This window comes from Thamnophis sirtalis, unplaced genomic scaffold (genome assembly GCF_051295495.1).
Source record: "Thamnophis sirtalis isolate CommonGarterSnake01/CBP01778 unplaced genomic scaffold, rThaSir2_p1.2 scaffold_9, whole genome shotgun sequence".
In the NCBI taxonomy this organism is placed as follows: Eukaryota; Metazoa; Chordata; class Lepidosauria; order Squamata; family Natricidae; genus Thamnophis; species Thamnophis sirtalis.
In genome coordinates this window covers 75,775,966-75,800,257 of record NW_028261389.1, presented here as the reverse complement: position 1 = coordinate 75,800,257, position 24,292 = coordinate 75,775,966, and the positions used below count along the sequence as shown (strand labels likewise).

Genomic DNA, 24,292 nt, shown 5'->3' with positions numbered 1-24,292 from the left:
CAAAGAAGAGGGAGTCAAGCTATTCTCCAAAGCGCCTGAGGGCAGGACAAGAAGCAATGGGTGGAAACTAATCAAGGAGAGAAGCAACTAAGAACTAAGGAGAAATTTCCTAATAGGGAGAGCAACTTATCCGCTTGCCTTCAGAAGTTCTGGGTGTTCCATCTCTGGAGGTTTTTTAAGAAGAGACTGGACAGCCAAATTTGTCCAGAATAATATAGGGTCTCTTATTCCAAGGGGGTTGGACTAGAAGACCTCCAAGGTCCCTTCCAACCTTATTATTCCGTATTCTGTAAATTTCATTTCAGGAGGGATCAGCAATTCTCTACAGTTCCAAATAATTGAATCCGAGGCCTAAACATGCCTGAAGTGAGCAAGATTGTACTACTGAAGACTTCAATCATTCTAGAACAGTGTTTCTTGCCAAGGTTGAGAAACACTGTTCTAGAACATTCTTAGAAGCCTACCTGAGGCATAGCTCTGCGCTTATTACTATCACCTCTAATAAAACTACAGTTGCTGCCATCTTGAAAGATTTCATAAGCCTACAGAAAGCAAAAGAAATCAGGATAATGTTAGAAAACAATCACCGATCGCGGGTTACAACACTGGAGGTTAATAAAATACTGCCGGCTAACAAAATAAAGTTATGATTCAAATCCTTCCATGATGTGGATGGTGAAAACCATACAATTTAAGAAACAGATGATACTAATGAGTAAAACCTGTGCTAAAGAGGGCTTCTTTCAACCTTTATTAACCTAAGATTATGAGGGTCAATCTGGATTTAGTCAGGGAGCAGACTGACTGAAATGAGTTAATTATATCCCAGTAATTAATTGCCACAGATTCCCTTTGAATATGACTTAACCTCAGTCAGGCCAATTACAGTTAGTCCTCGGCTTACGACCAAAATCGAGCCCAACAGTTCTGTCGCTACGGGAGATATCGGTCAAAGTGACTTTTGCCCCATTTTTACGACCTTTCTTGCCGTGGTCATTAAAGGAATCGCTGCTGTGAAGTTATCCACACGGTCGTGAAGGGAATCCGGCTTCCCCATTGACTTTGCTTGTCAGAAGCTCGCAAAAGGGGATCCCGGGACCCCGTCATAAATACGAGTCCATTACCGAGCATCGCAATTTTGCTTGTGCGACCACGGGGAAGTCTGCAATGATCGTAACTGTGAAAAAAAACACAGTCGTAAGTCAATTTTTTTCAGTGCTACAGGAACTATTTGCACTACTCAGGTGACCCTAAGGACAGAGATAAACTTCCCAAGCGGCCTCAACGACCCTCTAAAAAAGGATGCAAATGACCAGCTGTCTGCAAGGAGTATAAATCCTTCTATTCTCCTACCATCCAGTCAGAGCTGAAGAAGCTTCTGGGATGAGAAGCAAAACATCTTCAAAAGAAAAAAATCAAGCAACTCCAAGTTGCCTCCTGGAAAAAAAAGCATCTTTGGGAGGAAAAAAATTGGGGATTTTGTGATCAGTTGAGCATTTAAGGTACCTCTTGCAAAGGAGAAGAGATCTGCCATGAGTGACATTTGCATTGTTTCATTGTTGAACGTTGTGAGACGTTGCTGCTGAGGTCCAGAGCCTGGAGCAAATGCAGATAGTCCTCGACTTACGAAAGTTCATTTAGTGACCGTTTGAAGTTACAACGGCACTGAAAAAAGGGACGCCTGGCCGTGTCCCACACTTACGACCGCTGCAGCATCTCCATGGTTAGGCGATGTACGTTCAGATATGCTTGACCGCTGACTTGCATTTACGACGGTCGTAATCTTCTGATCAGCAAACTCAATGGAAAAGTCAGATTCGCTTAAGGACCATGTTACTCACTGGACAACTGAGGCAAGGAAAGTCATAGAATGGGGCAAAACTCACTTAACAATTGTCTCAGCAACTGACATTGGGGGTTCCCTCGTGGTCATTGCGTCGAGGACTCCCTGTCTAATTCCTTTGAAATGACATTTTACACCAAGGGGCAAAAGCAAAGCAAAAGTTCCTCTGAAGTGGGATGTCCTCAATTAGTAGCAAGAAAGGCCTCAGTTTTCTGTCTCAGCCATAATTTACACCAGTCATTCTCCTCCTCTGCCATTAAGAAAAATATTCTCAACTTCTCCTGGAAAGATTACATTCCTTTTGTTACCCTCCCCTCCCCACTTTCCTTTCCTTCCCTTCTTTCCCTCCTTTCCTTCCCTTCCTCCTTTCCTTTTCTTCCTTCTTCATTTCCTTGATTCTTTCCCTTCCTTCTTTCCTTTCCTTTCCTTCCCTCCTTTCCTTTCCTTTCCTTCCTTCTTTCCTTCCATTCCTTCTTCCCTTCCCTTCATTCTTTCCTTTCCTTCCTCCTTTCCTTTCATTCCCTTTCTCCTTTCCTTTTCTTCTTCCTTCCTCCTTTCCTTCTTTCCTTCCCTTCTTCTTTTCCTTTCCTTCCTTACTCATTTCCTTTCTTTCCCTTCCTTCTTTCCTTTCCTTCCTTCTCTCCTCCTTTCCTTTCCTTCCTCCTTTCCTTCCATTCCCTTTCTCCTTTCCTTTTCTTCTTCCCTTTCTTCCTCCTTTCCTTCTTCCCTTCCTTCCTCATTTCCTTCTTTCTTTCCCTTCCTTCCTTCCCTTTCCTTCTTCCCTTCCTTCCCTTCCTCCTTTCCTTCCCTTCCTTCTTTCCTTCCGTTTCTTCATTTCCTTCTTTCTTTCCCTTCCTTCTTTCCTTTCCTTCTTTCCTTCCTTCCCTTCCTCCTTTCCTTCCCTTCCTTCTTTCCTTCCCTTCCTTCCTCCTTCCCTTCTTTCTTTCCCTTCCTTCTTTCCTTTCCTTCCTCCCTTCCCTTTTCTTCTTCCCTTCCTTCTTTCCTTTTCTTCCTTTCTTTTCCTTCTTTCTTTCCTTTCCTTTTTTCCTTCCTTTCCTTTCCTCCTTTCCTTCCCATTCCTTTCCTCCCCTCCCCTCACTTTTTCCCACCTCTTCCCTTTCTTCTTTCCTTTTCTTCTTTCCTTTCCTATCCTTTCCTTCTTCCCTTCCTTTTTTCCTCTTCTCTTCTCTCTTCCTCTCCCCCCTCTTTTTGTCTCTTTTCGTTTCCCTCTCCTTTCTCTCCTCCTTCCTCCTCTTCTCCCTTCCCCCCCTTTGCTCCTCATCTCCCCTCTTCTTTTTTGATTTTTTGATTTTTAAAAAATTCGAATTGAGGAGAAACTTCTTAACAGTGAGGACAATTAACCAGAGGAACAGAAGTTGCCTTCAGAAGTTCTGGATGCTCCATCAACTGGAGGTTTTTAAGAAGAGACTGGACAGCCACTTGTCTGGAATAGTATAGGATCGCCTGCTTGAGCAGGGGGCTGGACTAGAGGACCTCCAAGGACCCTTCCAGCTCTATTCTGACTCTGATTTTCCTCTCCTCTTTCTTTTTTTTCCATTTTGCTCTTTTCTTTCCCCCTCCTCTCCCCCTTCCAACTCCTCTGCTTTCCTCCTCTTCCTCTCTTCCTCCTCCCTTCTCTCATTTTCATTTTTTTTTTTTCATTTTCATTTTATTGGAATTTGTAGGCCGCCCTTTTCCCTGAGGGGACTCAGGGCGGCTCACATAAACTAGGAAGGGGGGGGATACAGACAACAAAATAGAGACAAATACTAAAATGGTAAGCAACATACATTCATCATTCGGGAGGGGTCACTATCCTTATCCCCAGGCCTGGCGGGCGAGCCAGTTCTTCAAGGCTGTGCGGAAGGCTTGGACGGTGGAGAGGGTGCGGATCTCTACAGGGAGCTCGTTCCAAAGGGCCGGGGCTACTGCTGAGAAGGCCCTCCTCCTTGTAGTTGCCAGCCGACACTGGCTGGCCGATGGAATACGGAGGAGGCCTAACCTATGAGATCTTATTGGTCGCAGGGATGTAATTGGCAGAAGGCGGTCTCTCAAGTATCCAGATCCACTGCCATGAAGGGCTTTATGGGTGATTAATAGCACCTTGAAGCGCATCCGGAGATCGACAGGTAGCCAGCGCAGCTCGCGGAGGATAGGTGTTATGCGGGTGAATCGAGGAGCACCCGCAATCACTCGCGCGGCTGCGTTCTGCACTAGGTGAAGTCGCCGGATGCTCTTCAAGGGCAGCCCCATGTAGAGCACATTGCAGTATTCCAGCCTAGAGATCACTAGGGCCCGAGTGACTGTTGTGAGAGCCTCCCGATTCAGGAAGGGTCGCAACTGGCGCACCAGGCGAACCTGGGCGAATGCCCCCCTGGTCACAGCCGTTAGGTGGTGGTCAAATGACAGCTGCGGATCCAGGAGGACTCCCAAGTTGCGAACCCTCTCTGAGGGGTATAGAATTTGACCCCCCAGCCTGAGTGATGGTATATTAGCCAAATCTTTGGGAGGAAAACACAACAGCCACTCGGTCTTTTCCGGGTTGAGCACAAGCTTGTTAACCCTCATCCAGTCCATAACGGCCTCAAGACCCCGGCTCACCACATCCACCGCTTCATTGAGTTGGCACGGGGCGGACAGATACAATTGAGTATCGTCCGCATATTGATGGTATCTGATCCCGTGCCTGCGGATGATCTCTCCCAGCGGTTTCATGTAGATGTTGAATAGTAGGGGGGATAAGACCGACCCCTGAGGCACCCCATAATTTAGGGGCCTAGGGGACGATCTCTGCCCCCCCACTAACACCGACTGCGACCTGTCCGAGAGGTAGGAGGAGAACCACCGTAACACGGTGCCTCCCACTCCCACCTCCCGCAGTCGTCGCAGAAGGATACCATGGTCGACGGTATCGAAAGCCGCTGAGAGGTCAAGGAGGACCAGGATGGAGGGATGTCCTTCATCTCTGGCTCTCCAAAGATCATCCATCAATGCGACCAAAGCGGTTTCTGTGCTGTAGCCGGGTCTGAAGCCTGACTGGAAGGGGTCTAGGTAGTTTGCTTCCTCCAAGGACCGTTGGAGCTGAAAGGCCACCACCTTCTCAACAACCTTTCCCAGAAAGGGAAGGTTGGAGACAGGGCGATAACTATTAAGGACAGCCGGATCCAAGGATGGTTTCTTCAGGAGGGGTCTCACCACCGCCGCTTTCAGTGCGGCGGGGAAGTTCCCCTCCTGTCCCCTTCCTCTTCCTTTTCTCCCCTCCTGTCTTCCTCTCCTCCTCCTCCTCCCTCCTCCTCTTCTCTTCTCCCCTGCTAAGAAGGTAGCTAAAGGGTGAAGAACGGGCAAACACGCAAGACACACATTTAAATGGCTATTCCAGCTCCCACCCATGACAAAATGGGGGAAGAAGATGCCTTAGCTCTCCTTCCACTGATTTTTCCCAAGAAAGAACCCTCCCCTCCATGTCCCTCCAACCCCCATCCGTAACTCCACCCCAGCGCAGTTTCACCAGAGGTGGTATTCAGCCAGTTCTGACAGGTTCTGGAGAACCGGTAGCGGAAATTTTGAGTAGTTCAGAGAACCAGCAAATAGGCTGGCCGCGCCCCTGCTGCTTCCCAGCTGATCATCTTGTGTTGCCCTGAACAGGAGAACAAAATTGGAAAACCGGGCGGGGAGGGAATGGGGATTTTGCAGTATCCTTCCCCACCAGGAGTGGGGAGGGAATGGGGATTTTGAAGTACATCCTCCCCCTGCCACGTCCATAAAGCCACACCCACAAAACCACTCCCACAAAAAACTTTTGAATCCCACCACTGAAACCATCACCTCAGCGACATGAAAAAATGCATCAGACCCCCCCCCTCTTCATTGCAGGTGTCCTATACCCCCCTCCCAAAAAGGATAGAGTGAAGCATGGAGCGTGTGCAAATGGCGAAAGAAAAAAAATAACAACAAGTTTATGGCCGTCACAAAACATGGGGGGTCTGTTTTTGGGTGTGGTAAAACAGCAGCAAGCAATATCCAATTTTCTTCCCAGGCGTTTTAGCGGAGGAATTCTCTTCCCTTCCTGCCTCTTGCAGCGTTTTCTTCCCTTCAGAGCATTTCTTTAAAAAGTGTGCACATTTCTTTGATGCATGGATGTTTGCAGCTCTCCCGTCCCCCCCCCTTTTGAAATTATGTTCCCCTGGTGTGACTTTTCATGCACGCCTCCTGAATGTTGTCCAGAGCCGCGGTTTCTAATCGGCTGATGGCCAAATTCACATCTTGAATCTTCTCACGAGAGAATTCTCCCATGTCTGGCTGAGCTATGTTTAGAAGGCAGTTTTTTTCTTTCTTTCATTCATTCATTCATTCATTCATTCATTCATTCATTCATTCATTCATTCATTCATTCATCCATCCATCCATCCATCCATCCATCCATCCATCCATCCATGTTCTCTCCATCCCAGGATTTTTTTTCTTCCTTTCTCCATTAATGTTGATGTGCAAAAGCTGTTTACTGCTCATTCTAGTGAAGATTCACTTAACAAAACTGCAAAGTAAAACAGACAAGAGAAAAAAACAGAGTTAGCACTCAAGAAATTCACGTTTGAAAGTTGAAGTCAAAGACCTCACTGGAACATAACTCAATTCTCTTTCAGCTTTCGGTAATACATTGGTTAAATTGAGGGTTTTTCCCCTCCTTCTATTTTTAGAACTGTTTTCTTCTCCTTCTTACACTACAATACAATAGCAGAGTTGGAAGGGACCTTGGAGGTCTTCTAGTCCAACCCCCTGCCTAGGCAGGAAACCTTATACCATTTCAGACAAATGGCTATCCAGCATCTTCTTAAAGACTTCCAGCATTGGGGCATTCACAACTTCTGGAGGCAACTTCTGTTCCACTGATTCATTGTTCTAACTGTCAGGAAATTTCTCCTCAGTTCTAAGTTGCTTCTCTCCTTGATTAGTTTCCACCCACTGCTTCTTGTCCTGCCCTCAGGTGTCTTGGAGAATAGCTTGACTCCCTCTTCTTTGTGGCAGCCCCTGAGATATTGGAAGACTGCTATCATGTCTCCCCTGGTCCTTCTTTTCATTAAACTAGACATACCCAGTTCCTGCAACCGTTCTTCATATGTTTTAGCCTCCAATCCTCCCCAATCCTCTTTGTTGCTCTTCTCTGCACTCTTTCTAGAGTCTCCACATCTTTTCTACAGCGTGGTGACCAAAACTGAATGCAGTATTCCAAGTGTGGCCTTACCAAGGCCTTATAAAGTGGTATTAAAACACTTCACGTGATCTTGATTCTCTCCCTCTGTTTACGCAGCCTAGAACTGTGTTGGCTTTTTTGGCAGCTGCTGCACACGGCTGGCTCCTATTTCAATGGTTGTCCACTAGGTCTCCAAGATCCCTCTCACAGTTACTACTATTGAGCAAGGTACCACCTAAACTGTACCTGTGCATTTGGTTTTTCTTGCCTAAATGTAGAACCTTACTCTTTTCACCATTGGGTCATTTCTCTCTCTCCGTAGGCTTCAGGGAAGCCTCCCGAAGGCCTCTGGCAGAGGGGAGAGGGAGGCCATTTTAGCCCTCCCCAGGCTCCTACAAAGCCTCTGGAGCCTAGGGAGGGAGAAAAATGGATCCATTGTGCACCAAAAATGGGAGGGGGGGTCACGAGCACATGCACAGGAGGGTCGCACACATAGAATTATGGGTGTGGGCACGCCAGTGGTGGGTTGCAAGCGGTACGCCCTGGTATAGTTGTACCGGAGCCTCCGTGGAGTACCCAGTACCGGTACGGTACTCCGGAGGGCCCACCTGCCCGCCCGAGCTCCTTACCTGTCCTTTAAGCCTTTGGCACTTCCATGCACATGGTGCTTATGGCGCCTGTGTGATGGTTCGCCGAGCAGCGGGAGCACCGCTGAGGCATCCGGAGATGACGCAGCAGATGTCCATGTGGGCTACGCCAGGCCCGTTCCAACCCTACCAGTTGGAACTGGATCCGGAACCCCACCACTGGGGCACGCCCATGCACAACCCCCCTGTACTTCCCCCCTTTTGGCACGCGATGGCAAAAAGATTATCCATTATTGATATATACAATACCAACAGCAGTTTCAGTTCAGTTCAGATAAGTCCAGTCTAGTTTTGTTTGAGAGCTCAGAGCTTAGTACAGCTCAGCCACGCCCAGACTTCTCACTTAACTTTCTGTTTCCAAATAAGTCTCATTGGCTAACCTGTTACCATGTCTCTGCCAGTTCATGACTATTCTGACACAGGGCAGGTGGGCGGGCACACCCCGCTATCTCTGCTCCCGGTTCGCCCGAACCGGTCCAAACCACCTGAATGCCACCTCTGGTTTCTTCCACAGAAAACATTTGGAAGGTCTAATCGTCATGCTCACCTCCTGAGGTTGGGGAGGAAGGGAAAAGGAGAAGGGGACGATCAAAGGATGAGTTGGTTGGATAGGGTCATCGGTTCAACGAACATGAATTTGGACACGCTCCAGGAGATAGAGGAGGACAGGGGCACGGTGCGCTGTGGTCCACGCGGAGACTCAGACAAAAGTCTGTAGAGATTCTCAGTCATCCAGGTCATGGTTGTCCCAAAGGTGCTTTTTTTTGGAGGAGGCAACTGGACTCCCTTCCCGAGGTGGCGCAGTGGTTAGGGTGCAGTACTGCAGGCCACTTCAGCTGACTGTTATCTGCAGTTCAGCGGTTCTAATCTCACCGGCTCAAGGTTGACTCAGCCTTCCATCCTTCCGAGTGGGTGAAATGAAGACCCAGACTGTGGGGGCGATATGCTGACTCTGTAAACCGCTTAGAGAGGGCGGAAAGCCCTATTGAAGCGGTATATAAATCTAACTGCTATTGCTATTACTATTGCTATTTTTCTTTTGAAGACACTTCGCTTCTCATCCTAGAAGCTTCTTCAGCTCTGATAGGACAATGGGGAATGGAAGGATTTATATTCCTTGCAACCAGCTGGTCATTTGCATCCTTTTAGAGGGTCGTTGAGACCACTTGGAGTGTATCTCTGGATGACCGAGAATCCCTACAAACCTTTAGCTATGAAATTTGGGATGAGCACCCTTTGAATGGTGTGGGAGTAGGAATGGATTTCCAGAGGGAAAAATTGCAGACTACAGGAACCATTTGCACCACTCATATGACCTTAAGGACACAGATAAAACCTCCAAGTGGCCTCAACGACCCTCTAAAAGGATGCAAATGACCAGCTGTCTGCAAGGAGCATAAATCCTTCCATTCCCCACCATCCAGTCAGAGCTGAAGAAGCTTCTTGGAAGAGAAGTGAAATGTCTTTAAAGAAAAAAACAAGAAAGTCCAGTAGCCTCAAAAATCCCAAAAAAGAATCTTTGGAAGAGTTGGACACAACTTAGCAACTGAACAACAATGAAACGATAAGGATTTGCAGGATAACAGAACCCACATCTGCAAATGGTTGGGAGATAACTTCCTTCCATGTTTCCAAAAGAAGAAAGGAGAATTACAGGTAGTTCTGGACTTAACGACCACAATTGAAGCCTAAATTTCCGGTGGGTAAGCGACACCTGTGTTCAGTGCGTTTTGCTCCGTTTTACGACCTTTCTCGTCACATTTGTTAAGTGAATCGCTGCAGTTGTCCAGTTAATCACACAGTTTTTAAGTGAACCTGATCTTCTCCATCAACTTTGCTTCTCAGAAGTTTACAAAAGGGGATCACGGAACTTCCGAGGATGCTGCAACCGTCATAACTGTGAGTCTCTTTCCAAGCATCCGAAATGTAAATCATGTGACCCTGGGGATGCTGCCCGCCCACCCCCGGTCGTAAGTGTGAAAAATGGCCATACGTCCCTTTTTAAAACGACGTTTGAACGGTCGCTAAATGATGGGCAAGGTCAGCAGCGAAGCCGGTTTCACTTAACGACCATGTTGCTAACTTAATCACATTTATTCACTTAGCAGCTACAGGCAAGAAAGCTCGTCAAGTGGGGCAAAGCTCACTGAAGAAATGTCTCACTTAGCAACAGAAATGTTGGGCTCCTTTGAAATTGTAATTCGAGGACTTTCTGCAGTAACGGGAGGTGGGGGGGAAATGTTCCTGATTTTCTCCCTTGACTAGTACAGCCTTCTATTTTTACAACGGCAAAAAATTAGGTAAGGATAAAGTTCCCTTCGCACATATGCGCTAGTCATTCCGGACTCTAGGGGGCAGTGCTCATCTCCGTTTCAAAGCCGAAGAGCCAGCCCTGTCCGAAGACGTCTCCGTGGTCATGTGGCCGGCATGACTCAACGCCCGAAGGCGCACGGAACGCTGTTCCCTTCCCACCAAAGGTGGTTCCCATTTTTCTTCTTGCATTTTTTACGTGCTTTTGAAACTGCTAGGTTGGCAGAAGCTGGGACAAGTCACAGGAGCTCACTCTGTTATGTGGCGCTAGGGATTCGAACCGCCCAACTGCCGACCTTTCTGATCGACAATCTCTGCGTCTTAGCCCCTGGGTCCCGTGCAAAAGATTACATTAGCATTTATTTGCTAAAAATAAGCCTCATTCATATGTAGTTCATTACAGAGGGCACGGCATTAAAATCTTAATTTGCTGCTCCCGGTTAAGAAGGAAGTGTTTTAAAAGGCAAATTTGTTTTATGCAAAAATTCCCTTGCCGTAGTCTCCCCACAATGTTGTAGTTGCTACATGAAGTGCAATGTGTTTTCAAGGACGTTGAGAGGTTTCAAGTGAACCAGTGAATCAATTCAACAGAATAGAGCTGGAAGGGACCTTAGAGGTCTTCTAGTCCAACCCCCTGCTCAAGCAGGAGACCCTATACCATTTCAGGCAAGTGATTGTCCAGTTTCTTCTTAAAAACCTCCAGTGATGAAGCACCTTCAACATCTGGAGGCAGCTGCTCCACTGGCTAATTGTTCTCACTGTTAGGAAGTTTCTCCTTAATTCCATGTTGCTTTTCCCCTTGATTAGTTTCCATCCATTGTTTCTTGTCCTATCTTCAGGTGACTTTGGAAAATAAGTTGACCCCCTTCTTTTTTGTGGCAATCTCTCAAATATTGGAAGACTGCTATCATGCCCTCCTAAGCCTTCTGTTACCTAGATTAGCCAAACCCAAATCCTGAAACTGTATTCTGAACGAGGCTTCCCCCAAGAGCATGAAACAAACTCTTTGTCCCGACAAAAAAACCCTTTTATTAATTGACTGTGAATTCTGCTCATTCACATCCAACAAAATCTTTTAAGGGAGGATTTACAGTCACAGACCTTATCTGGCTTGGAGAGCTGCCAGGCCGATATCTGCAAAACTTGGCAAGGAGTCTCCAATTAAGCGAACTAATTTGTCTCCTGCCAAACTCCACTCCCCTTTCGCTCCTCTTTTATTCCCTCTGGGAGGGGCCATTCATCCTCCACTTGTGGCCTCACTCCCAAGTCGACCCCTGTTCTTTAGCTGGTCCCTTTGTCTGGCCATTCTGTGCATGCGCACACTGGGAACAGGCTCCATCTGTTCCTCTGCCTCACTGATGTCTGACTCTGAAGGCAGCTGATAACTGGCCTATGGCCCTGGCCCCCTCTCTGCCTCCGACACAGAGTCCTCATCAGAGCCTTCCCCAGACTCCAGGACTGGCCCATCTTCCTCCCCAACCTCCTCACTGTCTGAATCTGCTGTATTTTTGTATTTTTTAAATTCTATAATCCTATAAAATGTTTAAACTAAGAGCTCAACCGCAGATGGCAAACGAAGGCCACAGTATCGCTCGCTACCACAGATGGCGCCATTCTCCAAAAGTTTCCTGAGATGTCAAAGAATGAATTTTTTTAGCCACTCGGCTATATTTTTTTTATAATTTAACATTTCCGCATCTCCGGCACAACATTCAATAGGGCTTGTAGATACCGTCTGTTGAACGAGGCGCACAATTATGCAGGGCCTCTTCGATTTTAGGCAATCGTGCTTTCCAGCCCATGGCTGCCATCTCTATATTTAATTCATGTCTTCCACCGATCGGAAACGCAGCTTTGATTGATTAAATTTTACCCAGCTTATGGAAAAGTGATTTTGATGCATTGTGAGGAACGTGCCTAGGCCGGACTTTTGATTTTTCCCAAAGTAATTTAGTATCGGCTATTGGCTTCTGCACAAAAGCTTCATTTCCCGGAGGGCTGGTTTGGGAATAGAGGGATGTTAGCAAGCTTTTGGTTTATTCCCAGTCATTAACACCCCCCCCCCAAATCATTTCTGCACATCTTTTGGCACTGGGGAGAAGTCCAGCAACCTTCTGTGGGGGCATCTAGGGGAAATGGGTTTTAAAAAATCAAAATAGATGCCTATCTTGGCTTTCTTTGAAGCTGGCTAGCAACTGCCATAACCAAGGGGTCAGAGGCATTGGAGAAGGGAAGCAAACAGTAGAGTATATTAGAGTTGAATGGAGTAGAATAAAAAAGAGTAGAGTAGAATAGAATAGAGTAAATAGAAAAGAGTAGAGTACAGTAGAGAATAGAATAGAAAAGAGTAGAATAGAGTGGAATAGAATAAAAAAATTAGAAAAGAGTAGAATAGAGTAGAATAGAGTTGAATAGATTAGAATAAAATTCAGTAGAATAGAATAGTAAATGGAAAAGAATAGAGTAGAGTATAAGAGAATAGAATAAAATAGAGTAAATACAACCGTATAGAGTAGAGTAGAATAGAATAAAATATAAATAGAACAGTAGAGTGTAGAATAGAAAAGAATAGAAAAGAGTTGAATAAGTAAAATAAAATAGAGTAGAGTAGAATAGAATGGAGTAAATAGAAAAGAATAGAGTAGAATAGAATAGAATATAAATAGAACAGTATAGAATAGAGTAGAATAGAATGGAGTAAATAGAAAAGAATAGAGTAGAATAGAATAAAGTAGAATAAATAGAAAAGTATAGAGTAGAATAGAAGAGTAGAATAGAATAGAATAGAATAGAGCTGAATATAGAATAAATTAGAGAAGAATAGAACAAAATAGAATAGAGTAGAAGAGAATAAAGTAGAATAAATAGAAAAGTATAGAGTAGAATAGAAAAGAGTAGAATAGAATAGAATAGAGCTGAATATAGAATAAAATAGAGAAGAATAGAACAAAATAGAGAAGAATAGAACAAAATAGAAGAGAGTAGAAGAGAATAAAGTAGAATAAATAGAAAAGTATAGAGTAGAGTGTAATAGAAAAGAGTAGAATAGAATAGAAAAGAGTTGAATGTAGAATAAAATAGAGTAGAATAGAAAAGAGTAGAATAGAACAAAATAGAATAGAGTAGAATAGAATAAAGTAGAATAGAAAAGTATAGAGTAGAGTAGAATAGAAGAGTAGAATAGAATAGAATAGAGCTGAATATAGAATAAAAGAGAAGAATAGAACAAAATAGAATAGAGTAGAAGAGAATAAAGTAGAATAAATAGAAAAATATAGAGTAGAATAGAAAAGAGTAGAATAGAATAGAATAAAATAGAGTAGAATAGAAAAGAGTAAAATAGAACAAAATAGAATAGAGTAGAGTAGAATAGAATAAAATAGAATAAATAGAAAAGTATAGAGTAGAATAGAAAAGAGTAGAATAGAATAGAATAGAATAGAATAGAGCTGAATATAGAATAAAATAGAGAAGAATAGAACAAAATAGAGAAGAATAGAACAAAATAGAATCGAGTAGAAGAGAATAAAGTAGAATAAATAGAAAAGTATAGAGTAGAGTAGAATAGAAAAGAGTAGAATAGAATAGAATGGAGTTGAATATAGAATAAAATAGAGTAGAGTGGAGTAGAGTAGAGTGAAAAAACAGAGTTGAAAGGGACCTCCGAGGCCTTTACTCCAAAGAACCTGCTCAAGCAGGAAACCCTATATTATTCCAGACAAATGATTGTCTTGAGAACTTCCTGGAAAGGAGCAATTGTGGGTTCAGTTGCAGTTGTAAGCCGATGACTTACCTGTGCAATCCATTCTCAGATTTACTGTTATGCTAAAATGTGACTTTCCTATAGCTCATTTATTCTGGTTTGTTCGTCACCCACCCACCCCCCCCCCAGTTCTGTTCTCACTAACTGCTATTTTTCAGTCACTGCCCAGTGGCTTCAACAGAGACGGGCAGCATGATAAATAATAATAAATGGATTCTGCCTGTGAGTTACTTCTAAACAGCAAAACGCACGCTTTTGCAGAAGCAAGCAAGAATTTCCACTTAAACAAGGTAGACCGTCCCCCTCCCATAGCTTAGAACTCTCACTCTAGTAAGTCACGTCCTTTGGAAATTGCAAAACGCAACCCGCTTCCAAAAGAGATAACCAGAACAACAGAAAAGGACAGGAAGAGAGGAGGAGCAGACAAGAGAGGGAAGGAGAGGGAAGGAAGAAGGAGGAAAGGGGGAGAAGGCTGGAAGGGGTAGAAAGAGAAGGAGAGAGGCAGAGGTGGGTTCCTACCAGTTCGCACCTATTCAGTAGAACCGGTTCGTCAAATCTACCGAACCGGTTAGAAGAGATTCCACCAGTGGACCCGGAAAGCAGGCCACACCTACAGAAGAGGTTCCAAAAATTTTTTGAAACTCACCACTGAAGAGTGGGTAGGAGGGGAAGAAGGAGGAGGAGGAGGAGGAGAAGGAGGAGAAGAAGGAGAAGAAGAAGGAGGAGGAGAAGGAGGAGGAGGAGAAGGAGAAGAAGAAGGAGGAGGAGAAGGAGGAGGAGGAGAAGAAGGAGAAGAAGAAGGAGGAGGGGAAGAAGGAGGAGGAGGAGGAGAAGGAGGAGAAGAAGGAGAAGAAGAAGGAGGAGGAGAGGAGGAGGAGGAGGAGGAGGAGGAGGAGGAGGAGGAGGAGAAGAAGAAGAAGAAGAAGAAGAAGAAGAAGAAGAAGAAGAAGAAGAAGAAGAAGAAGAAGAAGAAGAAGAAGAGAGGAGTAGGGGAGAGGCAAGGGAAGAAGGGAAGGGAAAGGAAAGGAGGAAAGAAAAAAGCAGAGAAGGGAGGGAGGGAGAAAAGAGAGGAAAAATAGAGTGGTATTAACACAAAATAGGTATATGGAAAGCAACCCAGAAAATATATTTTGACTTTCTATCTGGGAAAACAAATGTGTAAAAGCGATAAATATAAATAAGAATTATAATTACGTGACTGTATACCTGTAACCATATGGGAGAGATTAAATTTTTTTTAAAAAACTTTTATTAAAAAAAATGCATGTTGCTTTTTAATCTCCCTTAAACCGTGTTTAATATTAATAAAAGTCCTGCACTGGAAGCCAATGAAAGCTAGAATGCAGGTTGCAGGAAAGACGAAAAGGGAGGGTCTTTGAGAACTGAATACATTTTAAAATCACTGAAAGGAAGGAAGGCTTTTGCAGAAATCCTCACCTTTCCCCTTGCCTTGCAAAACAGAGGCATAAATACATATATTACATCCCCTTGTTCAGAAGGGGAGGACATTTTTTTTAAAAAAGAGAGAGACATTTATGTAACTTAAGCCAGATGGACAGGAATTTAAAAAAGCAAATTAATCGTAATTAGGATCACAAACGAAGCATTAAGAGTCAACACAAATCCTCTTAATTGCTTAGTAAGAATTCTGGAATTGCTTGCTTTCATCTAAAAAAAAAACCCAACAAGATAAGATCAAAGGCCCGTAGAACGCACAGAAAGGCTCTTAAGAGGATAAACCATTAAACCTCCAAGAAACAAACCAAGGTTACAACTAACCGGGTTCAAGGGGTTGTGTGCATGCAGCTTGGGGCTTCAATTAAACCAATCACGCTTGTTTCGAGAACCCAGATAGGTAGTTAAAGAAATCACTTTAGATCTGCGTGTAAACAGATCTGTATCTTCATTTTTTCAAACTTGGAAACATGCTGGTTAGTGGGGAAACCCTGGGAGATTGTGATGTACCCGTGGTTCGCCCATGAGGCCAATGTTGAGAAAAGACATGGACACGAGCTTTCTCGGGATGGAGCGACCCAGATTGGGGGTCTGGGAGCCCCTTTTATTGAGATAGGACAAAGGCAGGAGGAGCAATCAGCAATCATGGGGCTCTACATGGGGCTGCCCTTGAAGAGTATTCGACGACTTCAGCTAGTCCAGAATGTGGCCGCGCGAGCGATTGTGGGTGCACCTCGCTTCACCCACATAACACCTATCCTCCGCGAGCTGCACTGGCTATCTGTCGATCTCCGGGTACGCTTCAAGGTGCTACTTGTCATCCATAAAGCCCTTCATGGTAGTGGATCTGGGTACTTGAGAGACCGCCTACTGCCAATCACCTCCACTCGACCTATTAGATCCCATAGATTAGGCCTCCTCCGAGTCCCATCTGCCGGTCAATGTCGACTGGCAACCACGCGGAGGAGAGCCTTCTCGGTGGCAGCTCCGACCCTATGGAACGATCTCCCCGTGGGGATTCGCACCCTGACCACCCTCCAGACCTTCCGCACAGCCCTCAAAATCTGGCTATCCCGTCAGGCCTGGGGCTAAAGACTGTAACCCACCCGAATGGTATGAATGTTGTGTTTTTAATGACGTATTGTCCTACGTGTTAAATGTTTGTTTCCCCCCCCCTTTTTTCGAGTTGTAAGCCACCCTGAGTCCCCCCAGGGAAAAGGGCGGCATATAAATAAACTTCTCAATCTCAATCTCAATCTCAATCAGCATGTGATTTAAGGCAGCCTGTCAAACTACAATTGCTAATCTACTGCTCAGGGAAGTTCTGTCTATATATGGTCAAATCCTGGGCGTCGTTGGGTAAGGCACATCTAGAGTGAACTATCAGGATGTTATGTCTTTTAGGAGTTTGTTTTTTCCTGTGTGGTTCAGCATGGCTGCGCATGCCCTGTTATGCACTGGGCCATGGCTGACCGCCACACCTACACAAGGAGTTATATGACAACAGGAGATGACGGTCATAACCTCTTAACGTTGCCCAGTTTCAAGAACACAATATTGGAGACTCCAATAAAGGAGAATATTTGTAGCTGGGGGTTGAAATGTGGGGTCCTTGCTGCTCTTGAGCCTGGGCGTCTTCTTGCAAACGTTTCATGACCCAACTAGGTAACATCATCAGTGCTAGTAAGGAGTGTGGTCGGCGCTCGGTTTCTATTATACCAGAGTGGTTTGTCAGGGACACGGTGGCTCAGTAGCTGAGACGCTGAGCTTGTCCGTCAGAAAAGTCAGCAGCTTGGCGGTTCGAATCCCTAGTGCCGCGTAACGGAGTGAGCTCCCGGGACTCGTTCCAGCTTCTGCCAACCTAGCAGTTTGAAAGCACGTTAAAAATGCAAGTAGAAAAATAGGGACCACTTTGGTGGGAAGGTAACAGCGCCTTCGGCGTTGAGTCGTGCCGGCCACATGACCACGGAGAGTGGTAGTAACACAAAATAGGTATATGGAAAGCAACCCAGAAAATATATTTTAACTTTCTATATGGGAAAACAAATGTGTAAAAGCGATAAATATAAATAAGAATTAGAATTATGTGACTGTATACCTGTAACCATATGGGAGGGATTAAAAAATTTTAAAAAAACTTTTATTAAAAAAAATGCATGTTGCTTTTTAATCTCCCTTAAACCATGTTTAATATTAATAAAAGCCCTTCTCCCTTCTAGCACTGATGATGTTACCTAGTTGGGTAATGAAACATCTGCAAGAAAACAAGCAAGCTCAGAGACCACCAAGGACCCCACAGTCCTCCTCTTCCCTCCTCCTCCTCCTCCTCCTCCTCCTCCTCCTCCTCCTCCTCCTCCTCCTCCTCCTCCTCCTCCTCCTCCTCCTCCTCCTCCATAAACACTCCTCCCTTCCAGCACTGATGATGTTGCCTAGTTTGGTTAATGAAACATCTACAAGAAAACAAGCAAGCTCAGAGATCACCAAGGACCCCACAGTCCTCCTCCTCCTCCATCATCATCATCTCCATCATTCCACAAATCCTCCTCCCTTGTAGCACTGATGATGTTACCTAGTTGGGTAATGAAACGTCTGCAAGAAAACCACCAAGCTGAGAGACCACCAAGGGCCCCCTCATTTTATTGTTCTTTTCATAGCTAGAAGCTTTGGGGTCTTGTATGGTCTCCCCTTAGAAACATTTGAAATGGCGCGGGTTCCCATCACGGTCTCGGAATCTGGAATTTAAACACTTCATTATTAAACAACTTTCCACGTTTGATCCTGAACCAAAACCCTGGCTGTTATTTTCACGCCTCTGTTCTTGCTCTTGATGGTTATCTCAGAGTTGTTGTTGATGTTGTTGTATTTAAAAAAAGATCTCTTGTGTCCTAGTTCACACAAGCCTATTTTTGTCCCATCCTTTAAGACGTTCGTGTCATTTTTTTTTGTTATTCTTCTTCTTCTCATTTTTCCTTCTTTCCACTTGACCAATGACTCATCCAGGCTGATCTCTGATGTTCTCAAAATGTTCCCTCTGCATATTTTAGAAATTCTCTCTTTTTCTTTTCTTTTTTTGCCATGTTTTAAACTTTCTCTGCTATTCCCGCAGGATCGAGAGAATTCTAGATTCTCAACAGAATGTACGGGTCGTTCCTCGACTTACGACAGTTCGCCTAGTCACCGTTCGAAGTTAAAACGGCACTTACGTCCATTTTTCGCACGACCGTTGCAGCGTCCTCAGAGTGACATGACTTGGATGCTTGACAACGGATGTACATTTATGATGGGGGGAAAATCACGTGTTCCCCTTTTGCGACGTTCGGACAAGCGAAGTCAAGGGGGAAGCCAGGTTCACTTAACAACTGTGTGACTCATTTAAGGACCGCAGAGATTCACTTATAAGAATGTGGCGAGAAAAATCGCAAAATGGGCCCACACTCGCTTAGCCAATGTCTCGCTTAGCAACATAAACATTGGGCCTCAATTGTGGGTCGTACGTTGAGAACGACCGGCCTTATTAAATGCAAGCAGGTAAGAAGTGGCAAGGGTGGCTCAGTGGCTAAGACGCTGAGATTGTTGATCAGAAAGATCAGCAGTTCGGTGGTTCGAATCCCTAGCGCCACGTAATCGAGTGAGCACCAGTTACTTGTCCCAGCTTCTAGCAGTTCAAAAGCATGTGAAAAATGCAAGTAGAAAAACAGGGACCACCTTTGGTGGGAAGGTAACAGCGTTCCGTGCGCCTTCGGTGTTGAGTCATGCCGGCCACATGACCACGGAGACGTCTTCGGATAGCACTGGCTCTTCGGCTTTGAAACTGAGACGAGCACCGCCCTCTAGAGTCAGGAACGACTAGCACGTATGTGCGAGGGGAACCTTTACCTTAATCTTCAATTCGCCCCCAAAATTGAGCCCAAAATGTTTGTGGCAAAGTCAGATAATTGAATGAACTTTGCCCCATTTTACGACCTCTCCTGCCGGTTGTTAAGCGCATCACTGCAGTTGTTGAGTTAGGACAGCTGGTCCTCAACCTACGACCAAATTCAGCCCAGAGTTTATGTTGCTAAGTGAGGTTTATTTACTAAGCGAGTTTTTGCTCTATGTTACGACTTTTCTTGACACATTTGTTAAGCGAATCACTGCAACTGTTATGTTAGTAACACGGGTGTTAAGTGAATCTGTCTCCCCACCTCCCCCCCATGACTTTGCAAAAGGGGATCGCAAAGGGGGCATTGCAACCGTCATAATAATGAGTCAGTTGCCAAGTATGACCATGGGGATGCTGCAACGGTTGTTAAGTGTGAAAAACGGGCGATAATTCCCCTTTTCTCAGTGCTGTTATAGCAATAGCAATAGCAGTAGACTTATATACCGCTTCATAGGGCTTTCAGCCCTCTCTAAGCGGTTTACAGAGTCAGCATATTGCCCCCAACAACAATCCGGGTCCTCATTTTACCCACCTCGGAAGGATGGAAGGCTGAGTCAACCCTGAGCCGGTGAGATTTGAACCGCTGAACTGCTGATCTAGCAGTCAGCTGAAGTAGCCTGCAGTGCTGCATTTAACCACCGCGCCACCTTGGCTCTTATAACTTGGGATGGTCATCTTTACCTTTAAGAAGCGGCAACCAGTGCCGGATTTTCCTATAGGCTAACTAGGCTTCAGCCTAGGGCCTCAAGATCAAGAGGGGCCTACATTCAAATTGTTAGCAAAATTAAAATTACACTATTCTAAAAACAGGGAACACTAAAACACTGAACCGAAAATAAGGAGAAATTCTACGCATAGGACTAATAAACAAACATAAAAATGTATTGGTTAAGATCGTTCCAGCGCCGCGGCAGTTGGGGAGCCCGCCCACGTTCCCGGCACCGGCGGTCGGGTGAGAGGCGTGGCTGCTCCCAGTAGCCGCCCCGTCGATGCGGAGCCCACCAGCGGCCAGGCAGGTGAGGACGAGGGGGCCGAGCCGCGCAGCTGAGTGCAGCAGGGGAAGCGGCTGGCCTCGCTGCCTTTGCCGCAGAGCAGAGCCGTCCTCCGTTGGGAGGCCAGCTATATATATTGATATACAGGGCGGGGCATAACCTTTTCCTAGGGGGTCACAGCAACACTTGTAATAACAACACAAATAATTCATACACCATTCGAAAGCCCATCAAAAACTGAGTTTATTGACACGATTTAATAGTCAGTATGACCACCATTAGCCCTTCGAACAGCATTCAAACGAGGTGGATAAGAACACAACAAATCTTCAAACAGTTCCGTTCGATTTTCCAGATTTTCCAGAGGGCGGGGCATAACCTTTTCCTAGGGGGTCACAGCAAGATCGACAGCAGTTTACAACTTCCGCGACACCTCATTTTAAAGCCCATAAAAAACTGAATTGAATGAGCTATTAAATGTTAAATTTGTTTCGGTTGAAACTTTGAGAATGAATTTGGAAACTGTGTTGAAAAATCTGGAAAATCGAACGGAACTGTTTGAAGATTTGTTGTGTTCTTATCCACCTCGTTTGAATGCTGTTCGAAGGGCTAATGGTGGTCATACTGACTATTAAATCGTGTCAATAAACTCAGTTTTTGATGGGCTTTCGAATGGTGTATGAATTATTTGTGTTGTTATTACAAGTGTTGCTGTGACCCCCTAGGAAAAGGTTATGCCCCGCCCTGTATATCACAGTAATGATGTATTTTATTGTCTCTCATGTAATTTACCAACTTAAAAATGGGAGGTGAAAGGGCCTCATAAGTGGAATAGCCTAGGGCCTCTTTTTATCTAAATCCAGCCCTGGCGGCAACGTACTGTAAGCGAGGAATCACTCCAATCTAAACCACTTCCACAAAACTGCAAAATGAGACTCTCTAAAGTGGAAACTTTCCTGGCCCAGACGAGGCTATAAACTTTTTACAGCCCTCCAAAGTCAGGTTTTAGCATCCGAGCTTCTTCGCTTAATATTCTCACTGACAGCAATTAGCGCCTCGTGTTTCCTATAAATGGCAACCCTGATGCTCCTTGGAAGGCTTTTGCGCGGCGGGGCGCGAATCCGGAGATGCAAACCGCACGCCGCGGGGGGGTGAGCTTTTCGGCATCGGGTGTGCGAGGCGTCAAGAACAACAATGAAAAAGGCCACTCGCACACTATTTTGTGCCTCTGGCAGAAATAACTGGAGGGGTGTGTGTGGGTGTGTGCGTTTGTGTGAACGGAACTGATGGTTCTAACGTGAGAAAAAAAGAAATCGGTGTTAGGAACAGCCAACTCCTCGCTCTGGAAATTGGGGAACGGTAGATGTGAGGGTGGAGATTCGTTCTCCGAGCTTATGGGTTGATTTCTGAACGTTTTGTTCCCTGGCTAGGTAATATCTTCAGCGGAGTTTAGGGGGATGTTAGCATCGATGTTCTTCTGTTGATAAGGTCTTCAGGTGTGGGTGCATAAAGTGAGGGTCTTGGGATAGGGAGATTACACCACGTCAGGGTCATTGGGAGATGGAGGGCTGGTTGAGGAGGGGTGGGGGTCTTGCATGGGTTGGTTGAGGGTTGTTGATGTGTGTTCTAACCTGGGCTTCCCACGAGCAGGAAGCAAAGTCCTTATCCGACAAAACCCCCCTTTAATAATTGACTGTGGATTCTGCTCATTCACATCCAGCAAAGTCTTTCAAGGGAGGATTTACAGTCACAGACGTTATCTGGCTTGGAGAGCTGCCAGGCTGAGATCTGCAGAACTTGGCAAGGAGTCTCGGAAAGACACGAACCAATTAAGGGAACGAATTGTCTCCTGCAAACTCCACTCCCCTTTCGCTCCTCTTTTATTTCCTCTGGGAGGGGCCATTCATCGTCCCCCTGTGGCCTTACTCCCAAGTCGACCGCTGTTCTTTAGCTGTTCCCTTCCTCTGGCAACTCTGCGCATGCACACACTGGGAACAGGCTCCAGCTGTTCCTCTGCCTCACTGACGTCTGACTCTGAAAGGCAGCTGATAGCTGGCATACGGCTCTGGCCCCCTCTCTGCCTCCGACACAGAGCCCTCATCCGAGCCTTCCCCAGACTCCAGGACGGGCCCAGGTTCCTTCCCAACCTCCTCACTGTCCGAATCTGCTGCCAGCTTTACTGCCTGCTGGCGGGCCACAACAATGTCACTCAAATGAGGGTCTTTGTAATGGGACTTGTGATGGATCAGGTGTGAGTCCTCAATGAGTCTTGTGATGGGAAAGGTTACATCAAATCAGGGTCATTGTGGGGTAAAGGGCTGGTTAGGGGTGTTTGAGGGTCATTGCTGTCTCTGGTTGACTGTGTGGTTGATGTGGATTCAGAGGAGCTCATAGTCTGGTTGTAGGTCAATGTGTACGTTGATGGGATTTCCCTGTGGAGGATTGGGGTCTCTCGGTCCATGGGGTCACAAAAAGTCGTGGACATAGCAACAGCAATAGCAGTTAGACTTATATACCACTTCATAGGGCTTTCAGCCCTCTCTAAGCAGTTTACAGAGTCAGTATATCGCCCCCACAGTCTGGGTCCTCATTTCACCCACCTCGGAAGGACGTAAGGCTGAGTCAACCTTGAGCCGGTGAGATTAGAACCGCTGCACTGCAGATAACAGTCAGCTGAAGTGGCCTGCAGTACTGCACCCTAACCACTGCGCCACCTCGGCTCCTCGACATGACTTAGCGATCGGACAACACTGGTTAGGAAGCGTGGGAGTTGCCTTGCCTTTGTGCAGAATATCAAATCATATATTGAGGATTCATCTATTGAATTCTGGGAATTTCCCCCTGCAGTCCCAAATTAACACCCATTAGGGAAATGAAATAGGGACGTGGTGGCTCCGTGGCTAAGACGCTGAGCTTGTCGATCAGAAAGGTCAGCAGTTGGGCGGTTCGAATCCCTAGCGCCGTGTAACGGAGTGAGTTCCCGTGACTCGTCCCAGCTTCTGCCAGCCTAGCAGTTCGAAAGCACATGAAAAAATGCAAGTAGAAAAATAAGGACCCCCCTTTGGTGGGAAAGTAACAAAGTTCTGTGAGCCTTCGGTGTTGAGTCAAGTCGGCCACATGACCACGGAGACGTCTTTGGACAGCGCTGGCTCTTCGGCTTTGAAACGGAGATCAGCACCGCCCCCTAGGGTCGGGAACGACTGGCACATATGTGCGAGGGGAACCTTTACCTTTAGGAAATGAATGGCCTTAAAAATAATCCCTCATCTCCGGATTTTTTTTTTTTTTTAAAGATGCACTAAGAGCTACATGTTGTCGTTATTTTTTTTGGCACATCCTCCAGAAATATTCTTTGCTGTAGAGGTGGAAACTTTTAATGCCGCAGTTACATTTCGCATTTTATTTTGGGAACATCTCCCGCCTGTCGAATCTGCTGGGGAGTGCACCTTTTTAAAAGAAATATCAGGCCACGCTTATTAATTAGAAACAATTTAAGAGGTGGCTCTTGCCAGTCGGAGAGATTCCTCAAATGTTTAGATCTGAAGATAAGCTATTGTCAAGGGAAAACAGCGATGGGTTGCATAAAACCGCTTTGATCTTGGAACTTCTGTTTAATAGCTTGGAGGTCTTCCCCCCCTTTCCCCCCTCTTTTTTTTCTAGGCAGAAATGTTTGAAGGGGGGGGGGGAAATCACGATGATTAAAAAAGGACTATTCTTAGTTAGCTAAGATATCGGGCTAAGATAACGTTAATTAAGGAACCTGCTCAGTTTGTCAGGTGAGCAGGAGACAAATCCTTTTGAAGATACAATACAATAGCAGAGATGGAAGGGACCTTGGAGGTCTTCTAGTCCAACCCCCTGCCTAGGCAGGAAACCCTATGCCATCCATCCATCGATCCATGTAATGATGTAAAAAAGATGCGGAGACTCTAGAAAGAGTGCAGAGAAGAACAACAAAGAGGATTAGGGCACTGGAGGCTGAAAGATATGAAGAACGGTTGCAGGAACTGGGAATGTCTAGTTTAATGAAAAGAAGGACCAGGGGAGACAGGATAACAGTCTTCCAATATCTCAGGGGCTGCCACAAAGAAGAGGGAGTCAAACTATTCTCCAAAACACCTGAGGGCAGGATAAGAAGAAATGGGTGGAAACTAATCAAGGAGAGAAGC

The 24,292-nt window shown here is 45.6% G+C and overlaps 1 protein-coding gene across 1 annotated transcript in view; it reads right to left on the bottom strand.

Moving 5' to 3' along the window:
- Nucleotides 1-5,075: 5,075 nt before the first annotated feature.
- LHFPL3 (LHFPL tetraspan subfamily member 3) overlaps nt 5,076-24,292 on the bottom strand; it is a 211,976-nt gene continuing 192,759 nt past the window's right edge. Inside the window, exon 4 of the mRNA XM_087723064.1 lies at nt 5,076-6,377. Coding sequence (XP_087579190.1) covers nt 6,349-6,377 — 29 coding nt within the window. The 3' untranslated portion in view covers nt 5,076-6,348. The remainder of the gene's footprint in view (nt 6,378-24,292) is intronic.